The following is a 26154-nucleotide window of genomic DNA, read 5'->3' on the forward strand; positions in this document are numbered from 1 at the left end:
TTTGACTGCAGGGTATTGGCAGATCAAATTGTCAGAAGATGCTAAACCTAAGACTGCATTTTCTACCATTGGAGGACATTACCAGTTTACTGTAATGCCTTTTGGTTTGAAAAATGCACCTGCCACTTTTCAGAGGTTGGTGAACACAGTCCTGCAAGGGCTGGAAGCTTTCAGTGCAGCATATTTGGATGATATAGCTGTCTTTAGCTCCAGCTGGGATGATCACCTGGTCCACCTTTGGAAAGTTTTGGAGGCTCTGCAAAAGGCAGGCCTCACTATCAAGGCTTCAAAGTGCCAGATAGGGCAGGGTAAGGTGGTTTATCTGGGACACCTTGTTGGTGGGGAACAGATTGCACCACTTCAGGGGAAAATCCAAACTATTATTGATTGGGTTCCCCCTACCACTCAGACTCAGGTGAGAGCCTTCCTAGGCCTCACTGGGTATTACAGGAGGTTCATTAAGAACTATGGCTCCATTGCAGCCCCTCTTAATGACCTCACATCCAAGAAAATGCCTAAAAAGGTATTATGGACAGCAAGCTGTCAGAAAGCTTTTGAGGAGCTGAAGCAGGCCATGTGCTCTGCACCTGTCCTGAAAAGCCCTTGTTACTCTAAAAAATTCTATGTCCAAACTGATGCATCTGAATTAGGAGTAGGGGCAGTCCTATCACAACTTAATTCTGAGGGCCAGGATCAACCTGTTGCTTTTATTAGTAGGAGGTTGACCCCTAGAGAAAAGCGTTGGTCTGCCATTGAGAGGGAGGCCTTTGCTGTGGTCTGGGCTCTGAAGAAGTTGAGGCCATACCTGTTTGGCACTCACTTCATTGTTCAGACAGACCACAAACCTCTACTTTGGCTAAAACAAATGAAAGGTGAAAATCCTAAATTGTTGAGGTGGTCCATATCCCTACAGGGAATGGACTATACAGTGGAACATAGACCTGGGAGTAGCCACTCCAATGCAGATGGACTCTCCAGATATTTCCACTTAGACAATGAAGACTCATCAGGTAATGGCTAGTCTTATTGTCCTTCGTTTGGGGGGGGGTTGTGTAGGAAAGTACCATCTTGCCTGGCATGTTACCCCCATTTTTCACTGTATATATGTTGTTTTAGTTGTATGTGTCACTGGGACCCTGGTAACCCAGGGCCCCAGTGCTCATAAGTGTGCCTGAATGTGTTACCTGTGTAGTGACTAACTGTCTCACTGAGGCTCTGCTAATCAGAACCTCAGTGGTTATGCTCTCTCATTTCTTTCCAAATTGTCACTGACAGGCTAGTGACCATTTTTACCAATTTACATTGGCTTACTGGAACACCCTTATAATTCCCTAGTATATGGTACTGAGGTACCCAGGGTATTGGGGTTCCAGGAGATCCCTATGGGCTGCAGCATTTCTTTTGCCACACATAGGGAGCTCTGACAATTCTTACACAGGCCTGCCACTGCAGCCTGAGTGAAATAACGTCCACGTTATTTCACAGCCATTTTACACTGCACTTAAGTAACTTATAAGTCACCTATATGTCTAACCTTTACCTGGTAAAGGTTAGGTGCAAAGTTACTTAGTGTGAGGGCACCCTGGCACTAGCCAAGGTGCCCCCACATTGTTCAGAGCCAATTCACTGAACTCTGTGAGTGCGGGGACACCATTACACGCGTGCACTACATATAGGTCACTACCTATATGTAGCTTCACCATGGTAACTCCGAATATGGCCATGTAACATGTCTATGATCATGGAATTGCCCCCTCTATGCCATCCTGGCATTGTTGGTACAATTCCATGATCCCAGTGGTCTGTAGCACAGACCCTGGTACTGCCAGATTGCCCTTCCTGGGGTTTCACTGCAGCTGCTGCTGCTGCCAACCCCTCAGACAGGCAGCTGCCCTCCTGGGGTCCAGCCAGGCCTGGCCCAGGATGGCAGAACAAAGAACTTCCTCTGAGAGAGGGTGTGACACCCTCTCCCTTTGGAAAATGGTGTGAAGGTAGGGGAGGAGTAGCCTCCCCCAGCCTCTGGAAATGCTTTGTTGGGCACAGATGTGCCCAATTCTGCATAAGCCAGTCTACACCGGTTCAGGGACCCCTTAGCCCCTGCTCTGGCGCGAAACTGGACAAAGGAAAGGGGAGTGACCACTCCCCTGACCTGCACCTCCCCTGGGAGGTGTCCAGAGCTCCTCCAGTGTGCTCCAGACCTCTGCCATCTTGGAAACAGAGGTGCTGCTGGCACACTGGACTGCTCTGAGTGGCCAGTGCCACCAGGTGACGTCAGAGACTCCTGCTGATACGCTCCTTCAGGTGTTAGTAGCCTTTCCTCTCTCCTAGGTAGCCAAACCCTCTTTTCTGGCTATTTAGGGTCTCTGTCTCTGGGGAAACTTTAGATAACGAATGCATGAGCTCAGCCGAGTTCCTCTGCATCTCTCTCTTCACCTTCTGATAAGGAAACGACCGCTGACCGCGCTGGAAGCCTGCAAACCTGCAACATAGTAGCAAAGACGACTACTGCAACTCTGTAACGCTGATCCTGCCGCCTTCTCGACTGTTTTCCTGCTTGTGCATGCTGTGGGGGTAGCCTGCCTCCTCTCTGCACCAGAAGCTCCGAAGAAATCTCACGTGGGTCGACGGAATCTTCCCCCTGCAACCGCAGGCACCAAAAAGCTGCATTACCGGTCCCTTGGGTCTCCTCTCAGCACGACGAGCGAGGTCCCTCGAATCCGGCGACACTGTCCAAGTGACCCCCACAGTCCAGTGACTCTTCAGCCCAAGTTTGGTGGAGGTAAGTCCTTGCCTCACCTCGCTGGGCTGCATTGCTGGGAACCGCGACTTTACAGCTGCTCCGGCCCCTGTGCACTTCCGGCGGAAATCCTTCGTGCACAGCCAAGCCTGGGTCCACGGCACTCTAACCTGCATTGCACGACTTTCTAAGTTGGTCTCCGGCGACGTGGGACTCCTTTGTGCAACTTCGGCGAGCACTGTTTCACGCATCCTCGTAGTGCCTGTTTCTGGCACTTCTCTGGGTGCTACCTGCTTCAGTGAGGGCTCTTTGTCTTGCTCGACGTCCCCTCTCTCTGCAGGTCCAATTTGCGACCTCCTGGTCCCTCCTGGGCCCCAGCAGCGTCCAAAAACGCCAAACGCACGATTTGCGTGTAGCAAGGCTTGTTGGCGTCCTTCCGGCGGGAAAACACTTCTGCACGACTCTCCAAGGCGAGAGGGATCCGTCCACCAAAGGGGAAGTCCCTAGCCCTTTTCGTTCCTGCAGAAACCTCAGCTTCTTCTGTCCAGTCGAAGCTTCTTTGCACCCGCAGCTGGCATTTCCTGGGCATCTGCCCATCTCCGACTTGCTTGTGACTTTTGGACTTGGTCCCCTTGTTCCACAGGTACCCTAGATTGGAAATCCACAGTTGTTGCATTGCTGGTTTGTGTCTTTCCTGCATTATTCCTCTAACACGACTCTTTTGTCCTTAGGGGAACTTTAGTGCACTTTGCACTCACTTTTCAGGGTCTTGGGGAGGGTTATTTTTCTAACTCTCACTATTTTCTAATAGTCCCAGCGACCCTCTACAAGGTCACATAGGTTTGGGGTCCATTCGTGGTTCGCATTTCACTTTTGGAGTATATGGTTTGTGTTGCCCCTATCCCTATGTTTCCCCATTGCATCCTATTGTAACTATACATTGTTTGCACTGTTTTCTAAGACTATACTGCATATTTTTGCTATTGTGTATATATATCTTGTGTATATTTCCTATCCTCACACTGAGGGTACACTCTAAGATACTTTGGCATATTGTCATAAAAATAAAGTACCTTTATTTTTAGTATAACTGTGTATTGTGTTTTCTTATGATATTGTGCATATGACACTAAGTGGTACTGTAGTAGCTTCACACGTCTCCTAGTTCAGCCTAAGCTGCTCTGCTAAGCTACCATTATCTATCAGCCTAAGCTGCTAGACACCCTATACACTAATAAGGGATAACTGGGCCTGGTGCAAGGTGCAAGTACCCCTTGGTACTCACTACAAGCCAGTCCAGCCTCCTACACCCTCTGCCTCCTCTTCCATGTGGCGACCTCCTGGTCCATCCTGGGCCTGCGCAGCACCATTTATCCTCAACTGTGACTCTTGCAGCTAGTAAGGCTTGTTTGCAGTCCTTCTGCGTAGAAACAACTCTGCATCCTCCAGCACTTCGTAGGATATCTTCTGACCAAAGCAGAAGTTCCTGGCACCTTCCATTGTTGCAGAATCTTTGGCTTCTTCCACCCGGAGGCAGCCCTTTTGCACCTTCATCCGGGGTTTAGTGGGCTCCTGCCCCCCCTGGACACTTGTGTGACTCTTGGACTTGGTCCCCTTCCTTTACAGGTCCTCAGGTCCAGGAATCTGTCTTCAGTGCTTTGCAGTCAGTTGTTGTCTTTGCAGAATCCCCTATCTCGACTTTACTCTCTTTCTGGGGTAGTAGGGTAACTTTACTCCTACTTTTCAGGGTCTTGGGATGGGGTATCTTGGACACCCTTAGTATTTTCTTACACTCCCAGCGATCCTCTACACACTACACTAGGCCTGGGGTCCATTCGTGGTTCGCATTCCACTTTTGGAGTATATGGTTTGTGTTGCCCCTAGGTCGCTTTGTTGAAGACATGGTGGGGGCAGGGGGCAGAGGGAGATCCGGAGTGGATGGTGCTCACGGTTTTTGCGGTGTCCTCGTCGTTGATGTGGGTCCAGGAGAGCAAGAGGTTGGTGCGGCTAGGTGTGTGGAGGTTGGTGGTGGTCGTGGTGGGGGAGGAGTTGAAGCTGTTGTGGATTTCCGTGATCTTGCAATGGAAAAAGGTGGCGAGGAAGTCGCAGAGGTCTTGCGATGGAGGGGGGTCGATGGAGCATGACCTGGGGTTGGTGAGTTCTTTGACGATGCTGAAGAGCTCTTTGCTGTTGTGGGCGTTGTTATCGATGTGATCTTTGTAGCAGGATCTTTTGGTGGTCTGGATGAGATGGTGGTGCTTGCGGATGGCTGTCTTGAGGGCTGAGTGCTTGCTCTCTGTTGGTTAGCGGCACCACCTCTTCTCGATTTTCCGGCACTCCCGCTTTGAGGTCTGAAGGTCGGTGGTGAACCAGATGGCCTTGGCGCTAGTGCGGTTGTTGTAGGATTTCCTGAGCGGGGTGAGGGTGTTGGCGCAGTTGTCTAACCAGTGACTGAGGTTGAGGGCAGCTGTGTTGGGGTCAGTGGTGCTGGGTGGCGGGGCCGAGGCGAGGATGGAGATCAGTTGGTCTTCCGAGATCTTTTTCCAGTTGCGGCGTTGGATCTGTTGAGGGCGGTGGTGAGTGGCGGGTTTCTGGAAGGTGAAGTGGATGCAGCGGTGGTCGGTCCAGTGGAGTTCGGTGGTATGGCTGAAGGTGATGTGGCTGCTGGTGGGGTCTAGTGTGTGGCCGGCGGAGTGGGTGGGCGTTGTGACCAGTTGTTTGAGACCGAGGTTGGCGAGGTTGTCGATCAGAGCAGTGGAGTTGCTGTTGTTGGCGTTCTCGAGGTGAAAATTCAAGTCGCCGAGGAGAATATAGTCTGTGGAGGCCAGGGCCTGGGTGCTGATAATGTAGTTTGTAACAGTCTTTAATGAATGAACTGAGGGCGGGGTTACATGAATTCAGATACATTTCTGCTTAGCAGGAGTAAGTGAGATGGTTTGCTCAGAATCACACAATGTTGAGCCAAGGCCGGGATTCAAGCCCCCTTGTAGGGTTCTAAAGTAGACAGTTCTGGTCTCTGGGACCCACCCAGTTTTCGGCACATGTTCAGAAACTTTGTTTTGCAGTTGGACATCCACATCTGTTTGTTACCACGGTCTGAGCGGGGGGGAAGAGGGGGTTTGTACATTAATTAAACTGGTGTGTGGTTTAGTGTTTAGGTCTTCAAATCCGTGTAGATGCTTGGCTGAGATATGAGCTTCTGTGATATTTCATCAGACAATCTCAGGCATTGTGGTAATGCGGGAGAATTACCGAAAATGCATCATTTTAACACGAGATGCGTGACACTTGAAAGGGCTGCTCTCCCTCTCTCTCACTTCCTGATCCTGGCTCACTTTCTCCCTCTCTCCCTTCCTCCTTTTCTCCTCCCTCCCTCTCTCCATGACTCAGCTCCCAGGACAGATAAAGTCTGGCACAGAGTCTAGGCGCTGCACTCCATTCTATCTTCCTCCTTCTCTCCTCCTGACTTCCTCCCTCTCCCTGTCTCCTCCAATCCCTCTCTCTCACCCTCTTTCTCTTCTCCTGACTCTCTCTTTCACTCCCTCTCTCTTTCACCCCCCTCTCTCCCTCTCTATCTCTCCCTCCCTCTCTCTTCTCTCTCTGCTCTCTCTCCCCCTCTCTCTCTCTCTCTCTCTCTCTCTCTATGTCTCTCTCTGCCTCCTCCATCTCTCTCTCTCCCTCCCCCCTTCCCTCCCTTTCCATGACAGCTCCCAGCACAGATAAAGTCTGGCACAGAGTCTAGGCGCTGTACTGCACCCACTCTCTCTGTCTCTCTCCCTCCCTCTCCTCCTGGCTGCTTCCCTCCTTCTTCTTCCCTCTCTCAGTGACTCAGCTCCCAGCTCAGATAAAGTCTGGCGCAGAGTCTAGGCGCTGAACTCCACTCTCTCTCCCTCTCTCTCTCTCTCTCTCTCTCTCCTAGTACCTCCCTCTCTCTCTTCCTCTCCCTCCCTCTCCCTTCCAGCCCCCCTCGCTTTCTCTCTCCTGTGACCTCCCTTTTTCTCCCTACTCCTCCCTCCCTCTCACTCTCTCTCTGTCCCTCCTTCCCTCTTTCTCCCCTCCCTCGCTCTCTCCATGACTCAGCTCCCAGCTCAGATAAAGTCTGGCTCAGAGTCTAGGCGCTGCACTCCTCTCTGAGACTGCAGGGGTTGGACGGGTCGGAGAGCCGCTGCTCAACGGGGGACCACAAGTAAGTGACCGACCCTTGCATTGGCGGGGGGGGGGGGGGGCTCCTGCACATTATACTACTGACACAGCTGGGAGTTTACTGTGGAGACCAGTACAGAACTAATGGAGAAATTATCAAACAAAGAAACCATTTCAAATAGGATTGTTTGCATTAGTCCTAAATAATTATTGAGGCAAACTAAAGCATAAGTGCAATGTTAAAGGTGCATTGGCAAAGCCTGGAGGTCTCACCTTTTGGTCTCTTCTCTGCAGAAATATCGGTTTTGCAACTGCTTTTTTTTGAATGATGCTACTCAACATCGACAAAAAATGTGACTATCAGCATCGGCAAAAAAAGAAGGGTGATGATACATACGCTTCATGCATCATCCATGCGTGTGTTGCATCATGGTTGTACCGCAGCCACCACATGATGATCGGAACACATACATGAACACACGAAGACATGCATACTACATGACAGCGCTCATTTTTTAGGGTCGAGCGCACACGCTTTCTGGCCTCTGTTGAATCTCTCTGGGCTTTAAACCACGCCCATGCCACGTCAGTCACTTCCATTGGTTCCTGGGCTTGCCTTTTAAAATTCGCTTGATTTCATGGTGTAAGGCACGCAAACGTCATGCCTTTTCCAGTGTTTATCCCGCCTCCAGCGCACCGGCCAACTACTGAAAACTTAGGAGGCTCCATGTTTTCAGCCTGGCTTATGGACTACTTTATCTTTTTATTTTCCAGGCAGCGGCAGCAGGAGCTCTGGGCACCTCCCAGAGGAGGTGCAGGTCAGGGGAGTGGTCACTCCCCTTTCCTTTGTCCAGTTTCGCGCCAGAGCAGGGCTGGGGGATCCCTGAACCGGTGTAAACTGGCTTATGCAGAGATGGGCACCATCTGTGCCCATCAAAGCATTTCCAGAGGCTGGGAGGAGGCTACTCTTCCCCAGCCCTGACACCTTTTTCCAAAGGGAGAGGGTGTAACACCCTCTCTCTGAGGAAGTCCTTTGTTCTGCCTTCCTGAGCCAAGCCTGGCTGGACCCCAGGAGGGCAGAAACCTGTCTGAGGGGTTGGCAGCAGCAGCAGCTGCAGTGAAACCCCGGGAAAGGCAGTTTGGCAGTACCCGGGTCTGTGCTAGAGACCCGGGGGATCATGGAATTGTCTCCCCAATGCCAGGATGGCATTGGGGTGACAATTCCATGATCTTAGACATGTTACATGGCCATGTTCGGAGTTACCATTGTGAAGCTATACATAGCTAGTGACCTATGTATAGTGCACGCGTGTAATGGTGTCCCCGCACTCACAAAGTCTGGGGAATTTGCCCTGAACTATGTGGGGGCACCTTGGCTAGTGCCAGGGTGCCCACACACTAAGTAACTTAGCACCCAACCTTTACCAGGTAAAGGTTAGACATATAGGTGACTTATAAGTTACTTAAGTGCAGTGGTAAATGGCTGTGAAATAACGTGGACGTTATTTCACTCAGGCTGCAGTGGCAGGCCTGTGTAAGAATTGTCAGAGCTCCCTATGGGTGGCAAAAGAAATGCTGCAGCCCATAGGGATCTCCTGGAACCCCAATACCCTGGGTACCTTAGAACCATATACTAGGGAATTATAAGGGTGTATCAGTATGCCAATCTGAATTGGTAAAATTGGTCACTAGCCTGTTAGTGACAATTTGTAAAGAGAGAGCATAACCACTGAGGTTCTGGTTAGCAGAGCCTCAGTGAGACAGTTAGGCATCACACAGGGAACACATACATATAGGACACAAACTTATGAGCACTGGGGTCCTGGCTAGCAGGATCCCAGTGACACATAACAACCACACTTACAACATAGGGTTTTCACTATGAACACTGGGCCCTGGCTAGCAGGATCCCAGTGAGACAGTGAAAACACCCTGACATATACTCACAAACAGGCCAAAAGTGGGGGCAACAAGGCTAGAAAGAGGCTACTTTCTCACACAACCCCCACCCCAAACGAAGGACAATAAGGCTAACCTTGGCCAGTTGAAACTTTATTGTCTAAGTGGTGATAAGTAGAGAGTAGCTCTGCAATAGACTGGTTACTCCCTTTATCATCCACTTGTGGGGATGTAAACCACCCTGTTTGAAGTTTTTTAGCTAAGCAACAGTGTGAATATATATTTTCAGAGTTCCTATCAGTAAGTTTTAGTTTAGAACAGTGGGGAGTATCCACTGGACCTATTTCTAGTGATGAGAATGCCAGACAGGGATGCTGTCTCAGTAAAGCCATAGCTGGGCAAAAACTTTGTCCATATGGCTGGAAGAGAGAACAGGGATGCTGTTTCTCTTTAGTTGGAGCAGGGCAGGGATGCTGTCCTATGAGCTCCACACTAGGGCAGGGCTGCTGTCCTAAGTGTTGTGAGGCAGTGCAGGTTTTCTGCACTAAAGTTTCTCTGGGAGGGTTGGAGGGATGCTCCATGTTAACTATAATGGTGGGTTTATCACCAATATTAGTTATCCCACAGAGAGGTACTTCCACCTCAGGGAGTACAGCTATGCCAGCTGTTGATTCCCTTGGTACAGGTGCCACCCCAGGAGAGGTTTCTCCCACCACAGGAATGGTATCCTGTATGGCAGGGTGGTTAGGGGATACTGTGATACCCTTTTTACCTGTTGTTGGAGAGGGGTCTTGAGTTTTCAGGCCTTCTCTCCTTTGCTTTTTCATTTCAGTAGAAATGAGAGGGAACAATTCCTCAGGGATACCCAGCATGGCTGCATGGGTATAAAACTCTACATCAGCCCAACCTGAGGCCTCTAGGTCATTACCTAAGAGACAGTCTACAGGTAAGCTAGGTGATACCACCACCTGCTTAGGGCCAGTAACTCCACCCCAACTAAACTGAATTATAGCAAAGGGAAGAAACTTAGTGGAGTTATGGACATCAATAATCTTATACTGTTGTCCAATGATGTGTTGTTCAGGAGGCACTAGGTTTTCAGTCACCAAAGTGATACTGGCACCTGTGTCCCTGTAGGCCAAGGCCTCAACACCATTTATTGAAACTGTCTGCCTGTACTTATCCATTGTAAGGTGTAGGAAAGTACCATCTTGCCTGGCATGTTACCCCCATATTTCACTGTATATATGTTGTTTTAGTTGTATGTGTCATTGGGACCCTGCCAGCCAGGGCCCCAGTGCTCATAAGTGTGCCCTGTATGTGTTACCTGTGTTATGACTAACTGTCTCACTGAGGCTCTGCTAATCAGAACCTCAGTGGTTATGCTCTCTCATTTCTTTCCAAATTGTCACTAACAGACTGGTGACGAATGTTACCAATTTACATTGGCATACTGGAACACCCTTATAATTCCCTAGTATATGGTACTGAGGTACCCAGGGTATTGGGGTTCCAGGAGATCCCTATGGGCTGCAGCATTTCTTTTGCCACCTATAGGGAGCTCTGACAATTCTTACACAGGCCTGCCACTGCAGCCTGAGTGAAATAACGTCCACGTTATGGTGCCCATTTCTGCATAAGCCAGTCTACACCGGTTCAGGGATCCCCCAGCCCTGCTCTGGCACGAAACTGGACAAAGGAAAGGGGAGTGACCACTCCCCTGACCTGCACCTCCCCTGGGAGGTGCCCAGAGCTCCTCCAGTGTGCTCCAGACCTCTGCCATCTTGGAAACAGAGGTGCTGCTGGCACACTGGACTGCTCTGAGTGGCCAGCAGGGCCAGCAGGTGACGTCAGAGACTCCTTCTGATAGGCTCCTCCAGGTGTTGCTAGCCTATCCTCTCTCCTAAATAGCCAAACCTCCTTTTCTGTCTATTTAGGGTCTCTGCTTTGGGGAATTCTTGAGATAACGAATGCAAGAGCTGATCAGAGTTCCTCTGCATCTCTCTCTTCACCTTCTGCCAAGGAATCGACTGCTGACCGCGCTGGAAGCCTGCAAAACCGCAACAAGGTAGCAAAGACTACTTCTGCAACCTTGTAACGCTGATCCTGCCGCCTTCTCGACTGTTTTCCTGGTGGTGCATGCTGTGGGGGTAGTCTGCCTCCTCTCTGCACTAGAAGCTCCGACGAAATCTCCAGTGGGTCGACGGAATCTTCCCCCTGCAACCGCAGGCACCAAAAGACTGCATCACCGGTCCTCTGGGTCCCCTCTCAGCACGACGAGCATGGTCCCTGGAACTCAGCAACTCTGTCCAAGTGACTCCCACAGTCCAGTGACTCTTCAGTCCCAGTTTGGTGGAGGTAAGTCCTTGCCTCCCCACGCCAGACTGCATTGCTGGGTACCGCGTGATTTGCCGCTGCTCCGGCTCCTGTGCACTCTTCCAGGATTTCCTTTGTGCACAGCCAAGCCTGGGTCCCCGACACTCTAACCTGCAGTGCACGACCTCCTGAGTTGTCCTCCGGCGTCGTGGGACCTCCTTTTGTGACTTCAGGTGAGCTCCGGTTCACTCTTCTTCGTAGTGCCTGTTCCGGAACTTCTGCGGGTGCTGCCTGCTTCTGAGTAGGCTCTTTGTCGTGCTGGGCGCCCCCTCTGTCTCCTCACGCAATTGGCGACATCCTGGTCCCTCCTGGGCCACGGCAGCATCCAAAAACCCTAACCACGACCCTTGCAGCTAGCAAGGCTTGTTTGCGGTCTTTCTGCACGGAAACACCTCTGCAAGCTTCTTCACGACGTGGGACATCCATCCTTCAAAGGGGAAGTTCCTAGTCCTCTTCGTTCTTGCAGAATCCACAGCTTCTACCATCCGGTGGCAGCTCCTTTGCACCCTCAGCTGGCATTTCTTGGGCATCTGCCCACTCACGACTTGAGTGTGACTCTTGGACTTGGTCCCCTTGTTCCACAGGTTCTCTCGTCTGGAAATCCATCGTTGTTGCATTGCTGGTGTTGGTCTTCCTTGCAGAATTCCCCTATCACGACTTCTGTGCTCTCTGGGGAACTTAGGTGCACTTTACACCTACTTTTCAGGGTCTTGGGGTGGGCTATTTTTCTAACCCTCACTGTTTTCTTACAGTCCCAGCGACCCTCTACAAGCTCACATAGGTTTGGGGTCCATACGTTATTCGCATTCCACTTTTGGAGTATATGGTTTGTGTTGCCCCTATACCTATTTGCTCCTATTGCAATCTTTTGTGACTATACATTGCTTGCACTGTTTTCTATTGCTATTACTGCATAATTTTGGTATTGTGTACATATATCTTGTGTATATTTGCTATCCTCATACTGAGGGTACTCACTGAGATACTTTTGGCATATTGTCATAAAAATAAAGTACCTTTATTTTTAGTATATCTGTGTATTGTGTTTTCTTATGATATTGTGCATATGACACCAGTGGTATAGTGGGAGCTTTGCATGTCTCCTAGTTCAGCCTAAGCTGCTCTGCTAAGCTACGCTTTTCTATCAGCCTAAGCTGCTAGACACCTCTTCTACACTAATAAGGGATAAATGGACCTGGTACAAAGTGTAAGTACCCCTTGGTACCCACTACAAGCCAGGCCAGCCTCCTACACGCACTCACAATGTCCGGGGAAATTGTCCTGAACAATGTGGGGGCACCTTGGCTAGTGCCAGGTGCCCTCACACTTAGTAACTTTGCACCTAACCTTCACCAAGTGAGGGTTAGACATATAGGTGACTTATAACTTACTTAAGTGCAGTGTAAAATGGCTATGAAATAACGTGGACGTTATTTCACTCAGGCTGCAGTGGCAGTCCTGTGTAAGAATTGTCTGAGCTCCCTATGGGTGGCAAAATAAATGCTGCAGCCCATAGGGATCTCCTGGAACCCCAGTACCCTTGGTACGTAGGTACCATATACTAGGGAATTATAAAGATGTTCCAGTTTGCCAATCAGAATTGGTAAAATGAGTCACTAGCCTGCAGTGACAATTTTAAAAGAAAAGCAGAGAGAACATAAACACTGAGGTTCTGGTTAGCAGAGCCTCAGTGATACAGTTAGGCACCACACAGGGTACACAAATAGGCCACAAACTATGAGCACTGGTTCCTGGCTAGCAGGATCCCAGTGACACAGGCAAAAACAAACTGACACACAAGTAAAAATGGGGGTAACATGCCAGGCAAGATGGTACTTTCCTACACTGGGCACATTGATCATTTGTGGCACAGAATCCGCCCATGTGCAGAGCTGCAAACTCTTCCAAAATGTGCTGCTTCTCTTTCCTGGTTGTTCAACAAATGGCCGTCATGAAGGCTTTCACATTTGTAAGCGGCACTGTTGATCAGGGCAGATGCTGAAGGAGATGGAAACGCTGTATTGATATTATCAGAAGGAAACCAAACTGCTAAAGGCCAGGTTTTTGTTTTGAATGTGCACCTTGAAACGTGTGCATTCAATCTTATCCTCACAGGCTGCTCAGATGAGTTTTACAGTTATTTTTTGTGAATCCTCATCTGGATTTCGTCTTACTCACGAGCTGCTGTTTTTATGACTTCCTTCCTGGTGCTGTGGGAATTCCCCCATACTAGTTAAGTTGAGCATAGCAGCGCGCAAGCGCTGCTTTTCCGAAGTGTTAGTATCTAGCAACGCCCTCCTCATGCCCATCACTACCACTCGTTCGTGGGCTTGTCTTTCAAAAATCTTTTGTTATCATTGGTGAATGTTTTACGTTTGTCCCTCCTTGGGGATGTTTTGTTACCGCCTTGGACATCGCCCCTGTTACATGGATAATTGCACGTTTGCCGATACGTTGGACTGAGGGCACTTCTTCTTCCTCTTGTGTGCTGCTTCGCGCTGATGCTCATGGCGGCCGTGGCGCTGTGAATTGGCTCGCTTATGTGAAACTGTTTTACTTTTCATTCTCAACTTATGTGGCACAGAAAGTCCGGTTAGGAGTTTACAATGCTAATAGCTCTTTCCCATAGGAAATAATGGGTTTTATATTCCAGCGGACGGAATATCCGTCACCATTGTGATGGAACAACCTGTCGCCAAACTCTAAATTAGCCCTAAATAACGGCAATGAAATCTTTCCTGATTGACAGAGTGAAATATTCTTTAAACGCTGCTGTTACATAATACACAATAATTATTTTTAATAATTGTGTTGATACATATATGTATATATATATATCTATATATATATATATATATATATACACACAGATATATATGCAACAGTAGGGAAAGCGTTGGATTTCAGAAGGGTTACATTTACTATTCCCACCCTAGTTAGTGCAACAGCAGGGGAAGCGTTGGACTTCAGAGAGGTTAAATTTACTATTCCCCCTCCATTCTGTGCAACAGTAGGGAAAGCGTTACACTATGGAGGGATTACATTTGCTATTCCCCCTCCAGCCCAAACAAAATGTAAAAATGAAACAAATCCTATAAAAATCCCTCAAATAATCCAAAAACGATTTCCGTTAAATTTAAAAAAAGTAAACTCCTAATGCCCCTCCTAATGCCCATAACACACGTTCGTAGAAAGAAACCTGTAAAGAAAATTAAATGACCATCCACAAAACACATTACAGTCCCAAAAATGCAAAGGCTTAACAATTAATCATCAAAATAGAACTAACATAACTTATTTTAACATAACATAGAGATACATTACTAAACTAGTGTAGAAAAATACTAACCAACAAACTAGTGAAAAACAAGAACAGTAAGGCATCTAAATATATTTTAAAAAAACACAACAACCCCCTTCTAGACCTACCCTCCTCAACTTCCCCTATACTCGAAACCCTTAACAAATGCTTAAAAAAAGACTTACTTGTTCTGATGAACAGCAGCACCTTGCCATGACCTGGTTGCCGGAAAATAGATTAAAATTAATATAAGTAGACTAAAAGATAGAAGGTAGCTGTAAAAAAAAAATGGCCTGCTAAATTAAACTAAAAAAAGACATCATGGGCCTGATTACAAGCTTGGCAGATGGGATTCTCCATCACAAATCTGACGGATAATCCATCTGCTGAATTACAAGTTCCAATATATCCTACGGAACTTGTAATGCGGTGGGCGGCATATCCGTCATGTTTGTGATGAAGTATCCCGTCCGCCAAGACCGTGATGAGCCTCTATCACTCCATTGACATGAATGGGAAATATTGTAAAAATGTTGAATAAATTATAAAAAAATTCAAAAAATTTCAAACGTAAAACATGCCTGTATATAAGTACACTTTGCAGACTGTGGCAAGGTGGTAAATTGAAGTTTTTTTTCAGGTCGCAGGAAACACCCAATCCAGCTGCATCAATCTCCACCTGCTGTCCACATTTCAAGTATTAACATTATTGGAACCCTCAAGACTATTACGATCATGCCGCCCAGCTGCATCACGTTCCATGCGCGTGCATGGAACTTACACTCCAAGATACCACACAGTCAAATTACGTTGTGATAGCATTTTTAAAATGTATTAAGTATAAATTAAATAATATCATAACATATATACAATTATCTAATATACACTCAAAAAATGTGTTAAAATGATGTTAAAGATGTTTTTATTAAACATTTAAGAAATATTAGAAAACTGTTAACTAATCTAAAATAAAAGATGGAAATGTACAACATACAATACCATGTAAATACATTTTAGATTTTTTATTATTTAAAAAATAAAAGAAATGTTTTATTTACTTAACTCTATACAAATGATTGTTTTTTTAGATGAAATATGTATAATAAAAAATGTCCAAATGAACAATTAATAAAGTTTGAAAACAAAACAAATTTGAAAAATTTGTCATTACTTTTGTACATAATAAATTAATTAGTATTATTGTTTGCAAATATACAACTAACTATTTTTATTATATTTCTAATCACCAACAATACCAATAAAATAACAAAGCATTCCTAATACATACAATTACAAGTTTATTAAAATTTCAGAATAAAATAAAAAAAATTAGATATTCTTTAAAAAAATAATATTTGGAAAGCATTCAAGGTGACAAATTATTACAGATTAAACATACATTACCAAAATAACATACACGGCAGCAGTAACAAGACTTACAAGGAAAGAGAAGGGGTAGAAAGAGAGATAAAGAGGAAGAGAGAGAGGACATCCAAGTTGTACAGACCTAGCTGTGGTAAATATGCCATACCCTTGTAAGCAAGATGAGTTTCAGTCAGTCTTAAAATGTGCAATTTAGAATGTGCAACTTCTTCCTTGACCAATCTACGCCTTAGAGGCCGATTTAGGCCTGCAACATTTTTACGTTGTGACATATTAGCGGATATAAACCCAAAACAGTGTAGACCTAGTGTAGCAATGACTCCAATAACATGTTAGTTCAAATGAAAATGTATTCATAAACAGGTGCCGCGCTGCAGCTAGACCTGCGTACAGCAACGGTGCCCAACCAACTGCCACCCCAGTTTAATACGCACATTCACATTCCAAGTTGGAATGTTACTACATCATAATGCCTCACAGGGGCATACGCAAGGCAGCATACATATACAGCATAGACCACTACACCTAGTTTACCCCCCCAAGGTCAGAAGTATATTTAGTACCTCCCCTTCTCTCCCTCTACACCTATTGGCCTATTGTACGTACAAAGCTGAACTCCTCTGCTTGAATTTTGAAGTATAGCAGAGAAACTCAAAACTTTTAGCCAATTTGACTCTTTCCATTTTTTAAACCCACTGCATGCCCCAATAAACTCACACACAGCCATACAACAGCAGAAAAGGACCCAAGCTGAACCTTCCAAACAACCTCCCCCACAACCCTGACCTAGGACCCCACCTCCACCCTGAAGAAAAGGGAACAAAATCATCCCCACCTTGCTGTCAGAAGACCGACACTCCCACAATTCAGTCTCTCTCCACACACCCTCAGCCAATGCCCTTAGGCCTCCCCATGCTGATCTCATTTCTGTCACTGCTGGAGAACATCCTTAGCTTCATTTTCAGAGAAGCAGAGCCTAGCCCGCCCACTTCTTTGAACTTTATGGCGCACAGGTTCTTGTAAGAACGCCTCAATACTGGCAGCCTAAAGAATCAATCATTTGTTTAAGTCTCCATCTGGATCAGTAAATAATTAATTTACAGAGATCTGAGGGAACAAAGGAGTTAGAATCCTCTGTGACTGGAGCAGAGGGCCTGACATTAAAATAGATAGCCTGTCAGAACAAACATTTTCCAACATACATTAGGATGGTGCGTGGCCTAGTTTCAGAGCCAAAGCTGACTGCTTGAACCCAGTTAAGAAGTCGATGCGCCCTTTGTACCTGAAAGTCCCAGACCCAGTTCACCAGGCTGGTGAAGACCTTTTGAAACAATTGAACCATAATTTGACCAACATCACTGCCTTCCCTGCCCTCACGCACACCCATGATCCAAAGGTTACATACACGCAGTTTTCAAGATCCTTTAGCTTAGATTGTATAGACGAAATCTGAGTATTGTGCACCTTAACTGGAGTTTATGTGGAAGTTGTTGCTTCTTGGACTTGGCCCCCCTCTGCTGCAGATCATGAAGATGTGATGTCAGCGTCATTGTTTTGCCAGTGAGATCAGTAATCATGTTCTGTAGTTGTGAGTTATCAGCTGTGACTTCAGCATAGTGAGTACTGAACAACTACTGTCTAAACAACAATTGTGCCTGAATAACAATTGCCTGAACAACTAATATTTATATATATATATATATTCTAAACAACTAATAAACCATAAAAACCAAAAAGAAAACCTTACCTTAAAATTCGTTGTTCAGGCAATTGTTATTCAGGCACAATTGTTGTTTAGCCAGTAGTTGTTCAGAACTTAGTTGTAGAGACTTTTTAGTTGTTTAGCAGTAGTGGTTCAGGCAAGTAGTGGTTTAGACCTAGTTGTCCAGGATGTTTCCCCTCTAGGGCCTTCTGTCAGTATCATGGGGGGCCATCAGATACACTGGAGACCAGGATGCCTATAGTTCCTTTGGGAGGTGGACTGGCCATCCTCTAAGTGATGTGGATGTGGCTGCCACTGGTGGCGATTTGGGCCCTCATGTAATTAGCCCCACTATTCCCACTCCAATCTAGATCAATTTGAGGAAGGTGTTGGACACTAAAGGGGTGACATTTACTATTCCTACCTCAATCTACACCTATTTGGGGAAGGTGTTGGATTTGCTTGTAATGGTGGAGAAATATCCCTGCTATCATTCGCTATTGACTTCCATTGCCCTAGTAGCTGTATCTTCAATTTGATTGGTTAGCTGCCAACTCTTCTGCATTTTGTTGACCATGCCAGGTACTTCCCAACATGCTGGCTCTCTTCATAGAGCTTCTGCTGGAAAGCTTTCCTCCCTGCGATCAGCTCTGGGAGAAATAAGTCTCTAAGCTCTTGCTTAGCTCTAATAAACTGGTCTCATGATGCTTGCCTAGCCGTTGGGTGGATTGGCTTTGAAGCTTCGCTCCTTGTGATCTCAACTGCAGCTTGAAGACTCCTCGGCATGCTATGGTTCCAGGCCCTAGCTTGATTGACCTTATAAGATATCGACTGTCCCCTGGATGCGGCGTTATCTGACTACTTCACCTCAGTGCAGCTACCACAGGTAAAGTGTTTTGTTGAGGAAAATAGTGACGGGGAAATAGCTGTCACCCTTAAAAGCAGCGCAAATGCTAAAGCCAGCGGAAGTGATGGCATACCCACCAAAGTTTATAAGGTTTTTGAGGCGGAATTACCCCCTTTTCTAACAATATATCATATAAAGGAAGCTGTGTCCCTTCAAAAGACTTTCAAAGAGTCTGTGGTAGTGACCTTCCTGAAAGAAGATGAGAATCCATTAGATCCTAATTCCTACCGCCCGTAAACCTGCTTAATGTGGATTATAAATTATTTATGAAAGTCTGGGCTGAGCATCTTGCACCTTGTGCCCACCAGATAATCCATCAGGACCAGCATGGCTGCCAATACCCATTGTCTGATTCAAGCTATTGACTATTTTATAACTAACAAAGAAAAGGCAGCAATTCTAATGATGGACACAGAAAAAGCAATCCATCTCGTCAACTGGCGGGCACTCTTGTTTAACCTGGGAAAATCTGGATTTCCATCTCCATTTGTCTCTTTAGTTGAAGAACCTTTCAATGGATCATCATTAACTCCAAAGAAGCTGGGGCTCTAAGAATAAATCGGGGTATCTGGCAGGGTTGTCCTCTGTCCCCACTGCTTTTTGTCTTTTTATAGAGCCCCTTGCGGTTAGGATTCGCCCAACCCTTTGATTTTGCCTCTTAGGGCTGGGATGGTGAAGATCACGTTGTTTGCCGACGTCACAATTTTATATTTGAAGACTGAGAAGGTAAACATTCAGAATGCCACTGACGAAATCACCTGCTTTACGCAAATAGGCGGATACAAAGTCAACCAAGCAAAAACTGAACCTCTTTTGTTTAATGCAGCTCGTTCCACACTTCCCGCCAGCCTGCAGATGTTTTCCAATCAACCTATAAGATACTTAGGAATTTTTGTGTCACACAACTGCTCTCCTATACCGTCAATAGTCCTGTCGATGATATGTTTGATGTCCCAATATTCTTGACCTGATATTTGTGTAATATGATATATTTTCTGATATTCTGTCCAAACACCCTTAGTATAATGAGTGACCATTTGTTGCACCTCTCCAGGTCACAGGATAGGTCCCGGGACAGACCTGGGCTTCTGCGCATGCACTAGATTGGAGTGAAGCTAGGGCCAAAAATCCATAGGCAGTATACCATATGTACAAAGTCAGGAGCGTGGGCAGGAGAATGCAACTGTGCACCATGCAGAGGCATTACCATCCCAACTGGGTGTCTGAGAGTCCTTGGAAGGTCTGGCTACCGGCAGCATTAGCTCTCTGACACACGTATTGTCAATGCTTCTCTGAACAAGCCAGAGAGGGGTCTTCAGTGGAGTATCTGTCACTATCTGGTATCGGCTGTTAGGTTAATATTCCTCTTCCTAGGGAGTGCTTCCATGCAGAACATGAGGAGCTTTGTTCAGGAGCAGCATCTGGCAGGTACTACTAGGTGAATGCAACAACCATCTTGGAAAGAAGGTGTTCCCTACTGCAGTGCTACAGATCATCAGTCTAGGAAATTAAATCAGTTTACTGAACACATAGGATAATACATTTGGGAGCAGTGCTGCACCTAATGCAAACGCTTTACTGTTGTTTATTCCATACTATGTTTTCTATCAGTACATGCGTTCCTAAATGCCATTGTGCAAGGTGCAGCCTTTCTGCAGCTCTTTTTAATATAAAGTTGTTTTTTAACTGTCATTTTCAGTAACATAGCTGAGAAGGCGCCTTTATTTTATGTGTGCTTGTGTTAACTTTGATGCATTAACTCTGTTGTCTCACTTTCTCACTGTTCCCCTCTGCCTCACCCCAGTCTCCCAAGAAACTGAACTATAAACACACTGTCATTTGTGCTTCCTCTAAGCTCATACAAAAACTAGACCATTGATCTGGCATGTGAACTCCATTGGCTCACACGAGGAATCCCCTCATCAAAGATGGCTGCTGCATCAATAAGATAAGGCTCCACCATCTTAGTTGACAAGCTTTGACTCACGAGCCAATGGCGATCGCCAACCTCGCTGCAATGTTTCTTCTCTTTCCATGATAGCGCATCTCCTGCTGCAGGTGTCCCATGCACTGTGGTTGTGCTCATCCAGAACCTGCAACAGGCTATCAGCCACGTTCACTGTGGCCTCCTCCCTTTCAAGAGTACACCACCTCAGCCAGCTGCACTCCTCAATACAAGAAACATTTTGTCAGCCTGAGGATGATGAGTCACATTGCTTTCCCTGCATCATAACCAGACTTATGACAATCTAATAGGGAAACTGCTTTATCAGAAGTAAGGATGTTCCCAAAACCTTGCCCCATTCATCCTTCCGTCCAGTCCATTGGTATGCCCCTCCCCTCATCGGCTCTGGGGTCTGTCATTCATCTTCTTGGTCAGTCTCTGCGTCTGATGCCACTTCTCTCTCCCGCTGCTGCCTCCATGCAGCATCCCACCTCGGGCCTGATCCTTGTAACTGGCTACAGCCATCAGCCCCTTTCTTCCTTCCATCCATCCCCCATGTGTGCCTGCACCTCCACCCATCCGGGAATGCCTCTGTGCCCATTTCTTGTCTTTCACAGTCTCTGCATCTGACTGACATACAGATCAATCCTACTCCTGTGTCCATGTCCTAGAGGCCTGTGCCACATCTCTACCTATCCCTGTCAACGCCTGTCCCGAATGCCAAAGCTAGACCTCTTGGCTCTGCAAATGCTTGATGCTCCTGGGGCTCCTTCCCCACTTTAGGCTTTCTTCCATGCTCAGTTTTCACCACAGAGTCACCTTTTCTAAAGCAGAAAAATTGTGACCAGAGGGTGGCAAGATGTCCATGTGCGCCCAACGAGACACCTTGAACTGCAGTCAGCGCTGCCTCTATGATGTTGACCAACAAGTATTACTTGTTATATTTGTTTATATGTGTACATTACATATCCTAATTATTTGTTTTCCTTCTTGCAGTGACGCAGTACACCATCACCTACTTCAACATCCACGGTAAGTGCCATGTCATCTCCTCTTTTAAATGCAGAGGGAAACACAGAGTAAGGTGGACTGAGGAGCACCATGAGCTGCGTGACCTCAGCCGGCTTAAAATGGCCGCTGGCACCTTTCTTGGCCCTGAGCTCAAAACAGAGAGTTGGTCCCATTTCTCTACTGAGTCTAGAGCAAAGGAATAGTTAGAACCCTCCGGAAGGACCACTTTGTCTAAAGAGAGGTGATGTCATTGACTACCCTCTGTGGCTATGACACCGCCTCCCACCTGTGGCATTGAGTACTACAACAGCTGTGGACGTGACTGCCCTCTGTGGCCAACAGCGTGTACAGCAGCAATGACACCACCTCCCACCTGTGGCATTGAGTACTACAGCACCCTTGGACATGACTGCCCTCTGTGGCCAACAGCGTGTACTGCAGCAATGACACCACCTCCCACCTGTGGCATTGAGCACTACAGCAGCTGTGGACGTGACTGCCCTCTGTGGCCAACAGCGTGTACTGCAGCAATGACAGCACCTCCACCTGCGGCATTGAGTACTACAGCAGACGTGTCATTGTCTGCCCTCTGCGGGACTGAGTACTACAGCACCTGGGTAATGGACTTCCTTCCATGGCCCCATTAGCACTGCAGCTATTTCATGAGCTTCCCTTCCATTCATTTAATGAAGTCTACAATGATTTCCTACTCTGCCCTCTTTTGTTATTGAGTAGAACTGTAGCTAGGTCAGGCCCTCTCACCCAAGGGCAGAAGACCAGGTAAGCTCACCATGTTTATGTGGTTCCTAATACTGGTGAATAAGGTGCTTCTAAGTACTAATTTTGCAAAGCAATAAAAATCAACATCAAGTTGTTTTGTGAATATAAATAGCTGAGTTTGGTGTGCTTGTCTCTGAGTTCCAATCTCTTTTGTGCATTCAAGAGGCATAGGTGTGTATAACCCCCTTACTAAGTCTAGGCTCATGGAGACTATGTATGCAGGTCATGTAAAGCATCTGTAAGTATGTGTAAGTCTACAGTATTGTGTGTGACTATGTAGTGCAGATTTAGAGCAAAAGAAACCACGAGGACTGTAGAATTCTGCTTAGCTTTTGTGGGAACAGTCTTTGTGGGTGGTATGTTCACTAGAGAGCAGGTATTTAATAACTGACCACCCCGATTAATGAAAGTCTGTTGATGAGTTTAATCAATTAATCAGGATTTGTAAAGCACAGCCAATCACCTGACAGGGTATCAAGGCGCTTGCATGTTCTGGAGGCTCATTCGAACAGCCAGGTCTTTAGAGCTGTTCAGAATTCTGGAAATGAAATGATGGATGGTCCAGAGTTGCGAGGGAAGGCTGCAGAAACAAACAAGAGAAATCAGTGAAAATGAAGGAAAAGGAAGGTGAAGGCACACAAAAATGGGGGGAAAAGCAAGGAGAAGGCAGTGAGAATGAGGGAAAAGCAAGCAGAAGGCAGTGAGAATGAGGAAAAAGCAAGCAGAAGGCATTGAGAATGGGGGAAAAGCAAGCAGAAGGCAGTGAGAATGGGGGAAAAGCAAGCAGAAGGCAGTTAGAATGAGGGAAAAGCAAGCAGAAGACAAGATCAGGAGCGATGCAGCAGCACAAGGAGAGCTGGACCTGGGAGTTGCATCTTAGCTGGTGTTGTCGTAGTCTTCCCGTGGGGTTAAGGTGAAAGGACTAGCATGCTGTGATGGCATGTGCTGGAATAAGCTTAATAGCCTTGGGTTGAGACATTGTGCGATGTGACATTATATGATTGGGCGTGATGCCTGAGGGGGATGGAGTGCGTGCTTGTGATAGGGTGTTGTTGTTAGTCAATGCTTGTTTATTGGCTATGTCCCTGAAGCACAAAAGCATATTAAGTTGGCATAAAAATAAAAAATGAACTTGAATTAGGTAGAAAGATAATGCGTACTATAGCATACTGCATAGAGGAACATACATGTGTCAAGTACATTAATACACTTTCAATGGCAACATTAAAAAGTGTGGAGAAAAGAACAGACCAGCAGCTGAGTGCAGTAAAACTAAGGCTCGTCAAACAGCAGAATGAAACTCTATGGTTTATTTAGGGGGTTGTAGACCGAGCTATGATTTCTTTTGGTCACTTTGGAGTTCTGTGATTGGTGAGTTAGAAACTAGCACAGAGGGGGAGGTAGTTAAGTCCAGTCAGATCTAGTGGAGGTGGGTGGAGGGGCTCCTGAAATTCTTCAGTCACACACCTCTTCCAAGAATACTTCAGCTGGATCCTTGTTTGAAAAGCTTTGGGTTCAGTGTGTGTCTGTTGATTGCAGTGACATTGGACCTCATCTTTGCATCCACTGGAAGAAAGTGATTCACTTCTAGGCTGGAATCCTAGAATCTGTTTATCATGCTGAACATAAGGATATTTGTACTACGTGAGGCTGAACTGGAAGTACGCCTTCCTCACAGGTGTGCATAAGGCAAATGGAGTCATAATGATTTTGAAATATTTTAAACTAGATCCTTGTGACAAGCCCAGAGTTTTGCATTTTCACTCTGATTTCCCTCATGGTGCAAGGAGGCATGTGCTGAGGGTGTGCCAATTACATATTGAGCTGATGAACAGGTATGTTAGTCCTCCAAAGAATCTGAGCTCAAAGATGCCTTCTTCAGCAGCTGAGTTCATCCACACCGACAGACCGTGGAGATTTATAATCTGATAACCAAGGCTTAGCAATGTTCCATAGCTCATTCCAGGCCTGGAAAACATATAGAAATGAAAAAAAGACTTTCCTTTCTAAATGCAGAAACAACCTGCCTTAGCCATTTTAAGAGGTATGCAAAGCATAATAGTGTGCAATTTAGTGGATCAGCTTAGCTCTAAAAATACTTTTAAAGGAAGAATCAGTTATCATACTTTTGTTTATGTTAATACTGCAGGACTGAGAGCGTGTCAAATGGCAGTTTTTCCTATATTATGGCCCCACTGAAAGACCAAATCATATTTGAATGAATATTCCCAGAATATACTTTGATCATGGAACTGCACAGTATGTGTGGAGAGTCTGTAGGTGCAGCAGTTGTAAGGAGATGTACCGGTGTGGAGGAGAAGCTCAGTGGGAATGCACTGGTCGCAGTAATGAAGGGTGGGGTTGAAGCCACGAAGACCGAAGGTTCCCCAAACAGGTGAACAAGCGCCATGAGGCCCACCTGTGAGACTGTGAGACCCGAGAAAGGCCAGCAGTTGAATAAGGCCAGGCAGCAGCTGGAGCCCACTGCAAAGCTTGACTCTACTTGAGAGGAGGAACTCAGTGGAGGATTGAGTAGCTTGAAGGGTCAGAGTGTGAAGGATCCAAGCACCGAACCTCGAGGGGACCTGAGTAGATCTGAGTGGACTTGAGTGGCCCTGAGAGGACCTGAGTAGACCTGAGTGAACCTGAGTGGACCTGAGTGAACCTGAGTCGACCCGAGTGGACTTGAGTGGACTGGAGGGCACCTGAGTGGACCTCAGTGGACCTGAGAGGACCTGAATGGACTGGAGTGGACTGGAGGGAACCTGAGAGGACCTGAGTGGACCTGAGAAAACCTGAGTGGACCAGAGGGGACCTGAGTGGACCTGAGAGGAGCTGAGTGAACCTGAGTGGATCTGAGAGGACCTGAGTGGACTTGAGTGGGCCAGAGGGGAACTGAGTGGACCTGAATGGACCTGAGAGAGCCTGAGTGGACCTGAGGGGACCTGAGTGGACCTGATTAGACCTGAGTGGACCTGAGTAGATCTGAGTGGACCCAAAGGGAACTGAGTGGACCTGAGCACAATGGAGTTAAAAGGGGCAGGTGTGCTGATGCCAGGCCCGGCAGACCATCTGCCTTCTCTCCATTGAGTACCACGATAAACCCAACCCCAGGGGTTTCCTCCAAGCAGCACGAGTAGTTGTTGGCACCCCAGGAAAGATGATAAAGACATTTAAAGTTGATACAGCCAACGCAGTAAGAGATTAGTGGCTGGGGTAAAGGCTAGGAGTATGCGTTGCATTGCAGAGGTCCAGTAGGCATAGGGCCAGCATGCAATAAGACTATATTATTTCACCAAACACTAAAACCAGACTTTGGTGCAATGTATGCATTTTAGATAATTCCATATCCATTCACTTTACTATCTGCTGTCCCATCAACTTGTCGTAGGAGAACCTATGCCATACACCAGAGAAGAGTGTTACTAACATGTGGACTCAATCTAAAATAAGAATAAAAACTCTACGGTAATCGGGAAGGTGGCTACCGAGATCACCCTCTGAAGGAAAAAAAATAATTTAAAGTTCAGGATTAAATATATTCTCACCCCCAACCAACAAATACTGTTACTACTTAACCAAGTTAGACCTATAGAAGAATGAGAAGCAGGTGGGTGATATAGAAAATAACATTGATAATGCAAAAAAAATATAAACATAGTAACCACCACCCAGGAATAACTCAGTATTATTCAGGAGAGAAAATCCACTGGAAGAATAAATGCATGGCAGGTAAGTTGCCACCTAAATGAAGTATTGGTTATAATATAGTGAGTTATAAATCTATCCTAGAAACATAGAAGTGCCTCGGAGCAAAAGCAACCAAAGAACATAGTGGTTTGTTCAACGCTTTCAGGGAAACTAATTTACAAAATCATTAACTTCAGGAAGGACAAGTCCCAAAACAGAGGAGATTTTTGTTCCATACATCACTGATTAATTAAGCACAAATAGTAGTGTGCAATGGGAT

The 26154-nt window shown here is 46.4% G+C and overlaps 1 protein-coding gene across 2 annotated transcripts in view; it reads left to right on the plus strand.

Annotated features, from left to right (window-relative positions):
- Positions 1-26154, plus strand: part of LOC138293746 (glutathione S-transferase P 1-like) — a 59371-nt gene that overhangs the window by 10163 nt on the left and 23054 nt on the right. The window contains exons 1-2 of one of the 2 annotated variants that reach the window (XM_069233085.1): positions 6815-6923; positions 21390-21425. In XM_069233085.1, coding sequence (XP_069089186.1) covers position 6923; positions 21390-21425 — 37 coding nt within the window. In that variant the 5' untranslated portion in view covers positions 6815-6922. Of the gene's footprint in view, positions 1-6814; positions 6924-21389; positions 21426-26154 lie in introns of those variants that run through there. The other variant, XM_069233084.1, reaches the window with a different exon arrangement.

This window comes from Pleurodeles waltl, chromosome 4_2 (assembly GCF_031143425.1).
Source record: "Pleurodeles waltl isolate 20211129_DDA chromosome 4_2, aPleWal1.hap1.20221129, whole genome shotgun sequence".
Taxonomy (NCBI): Eukaryota; Metazoa; Chordata; class Amphibia; order Caudata; family Salamandridae; genus Pleurodeles; species Pleurodeles waltl.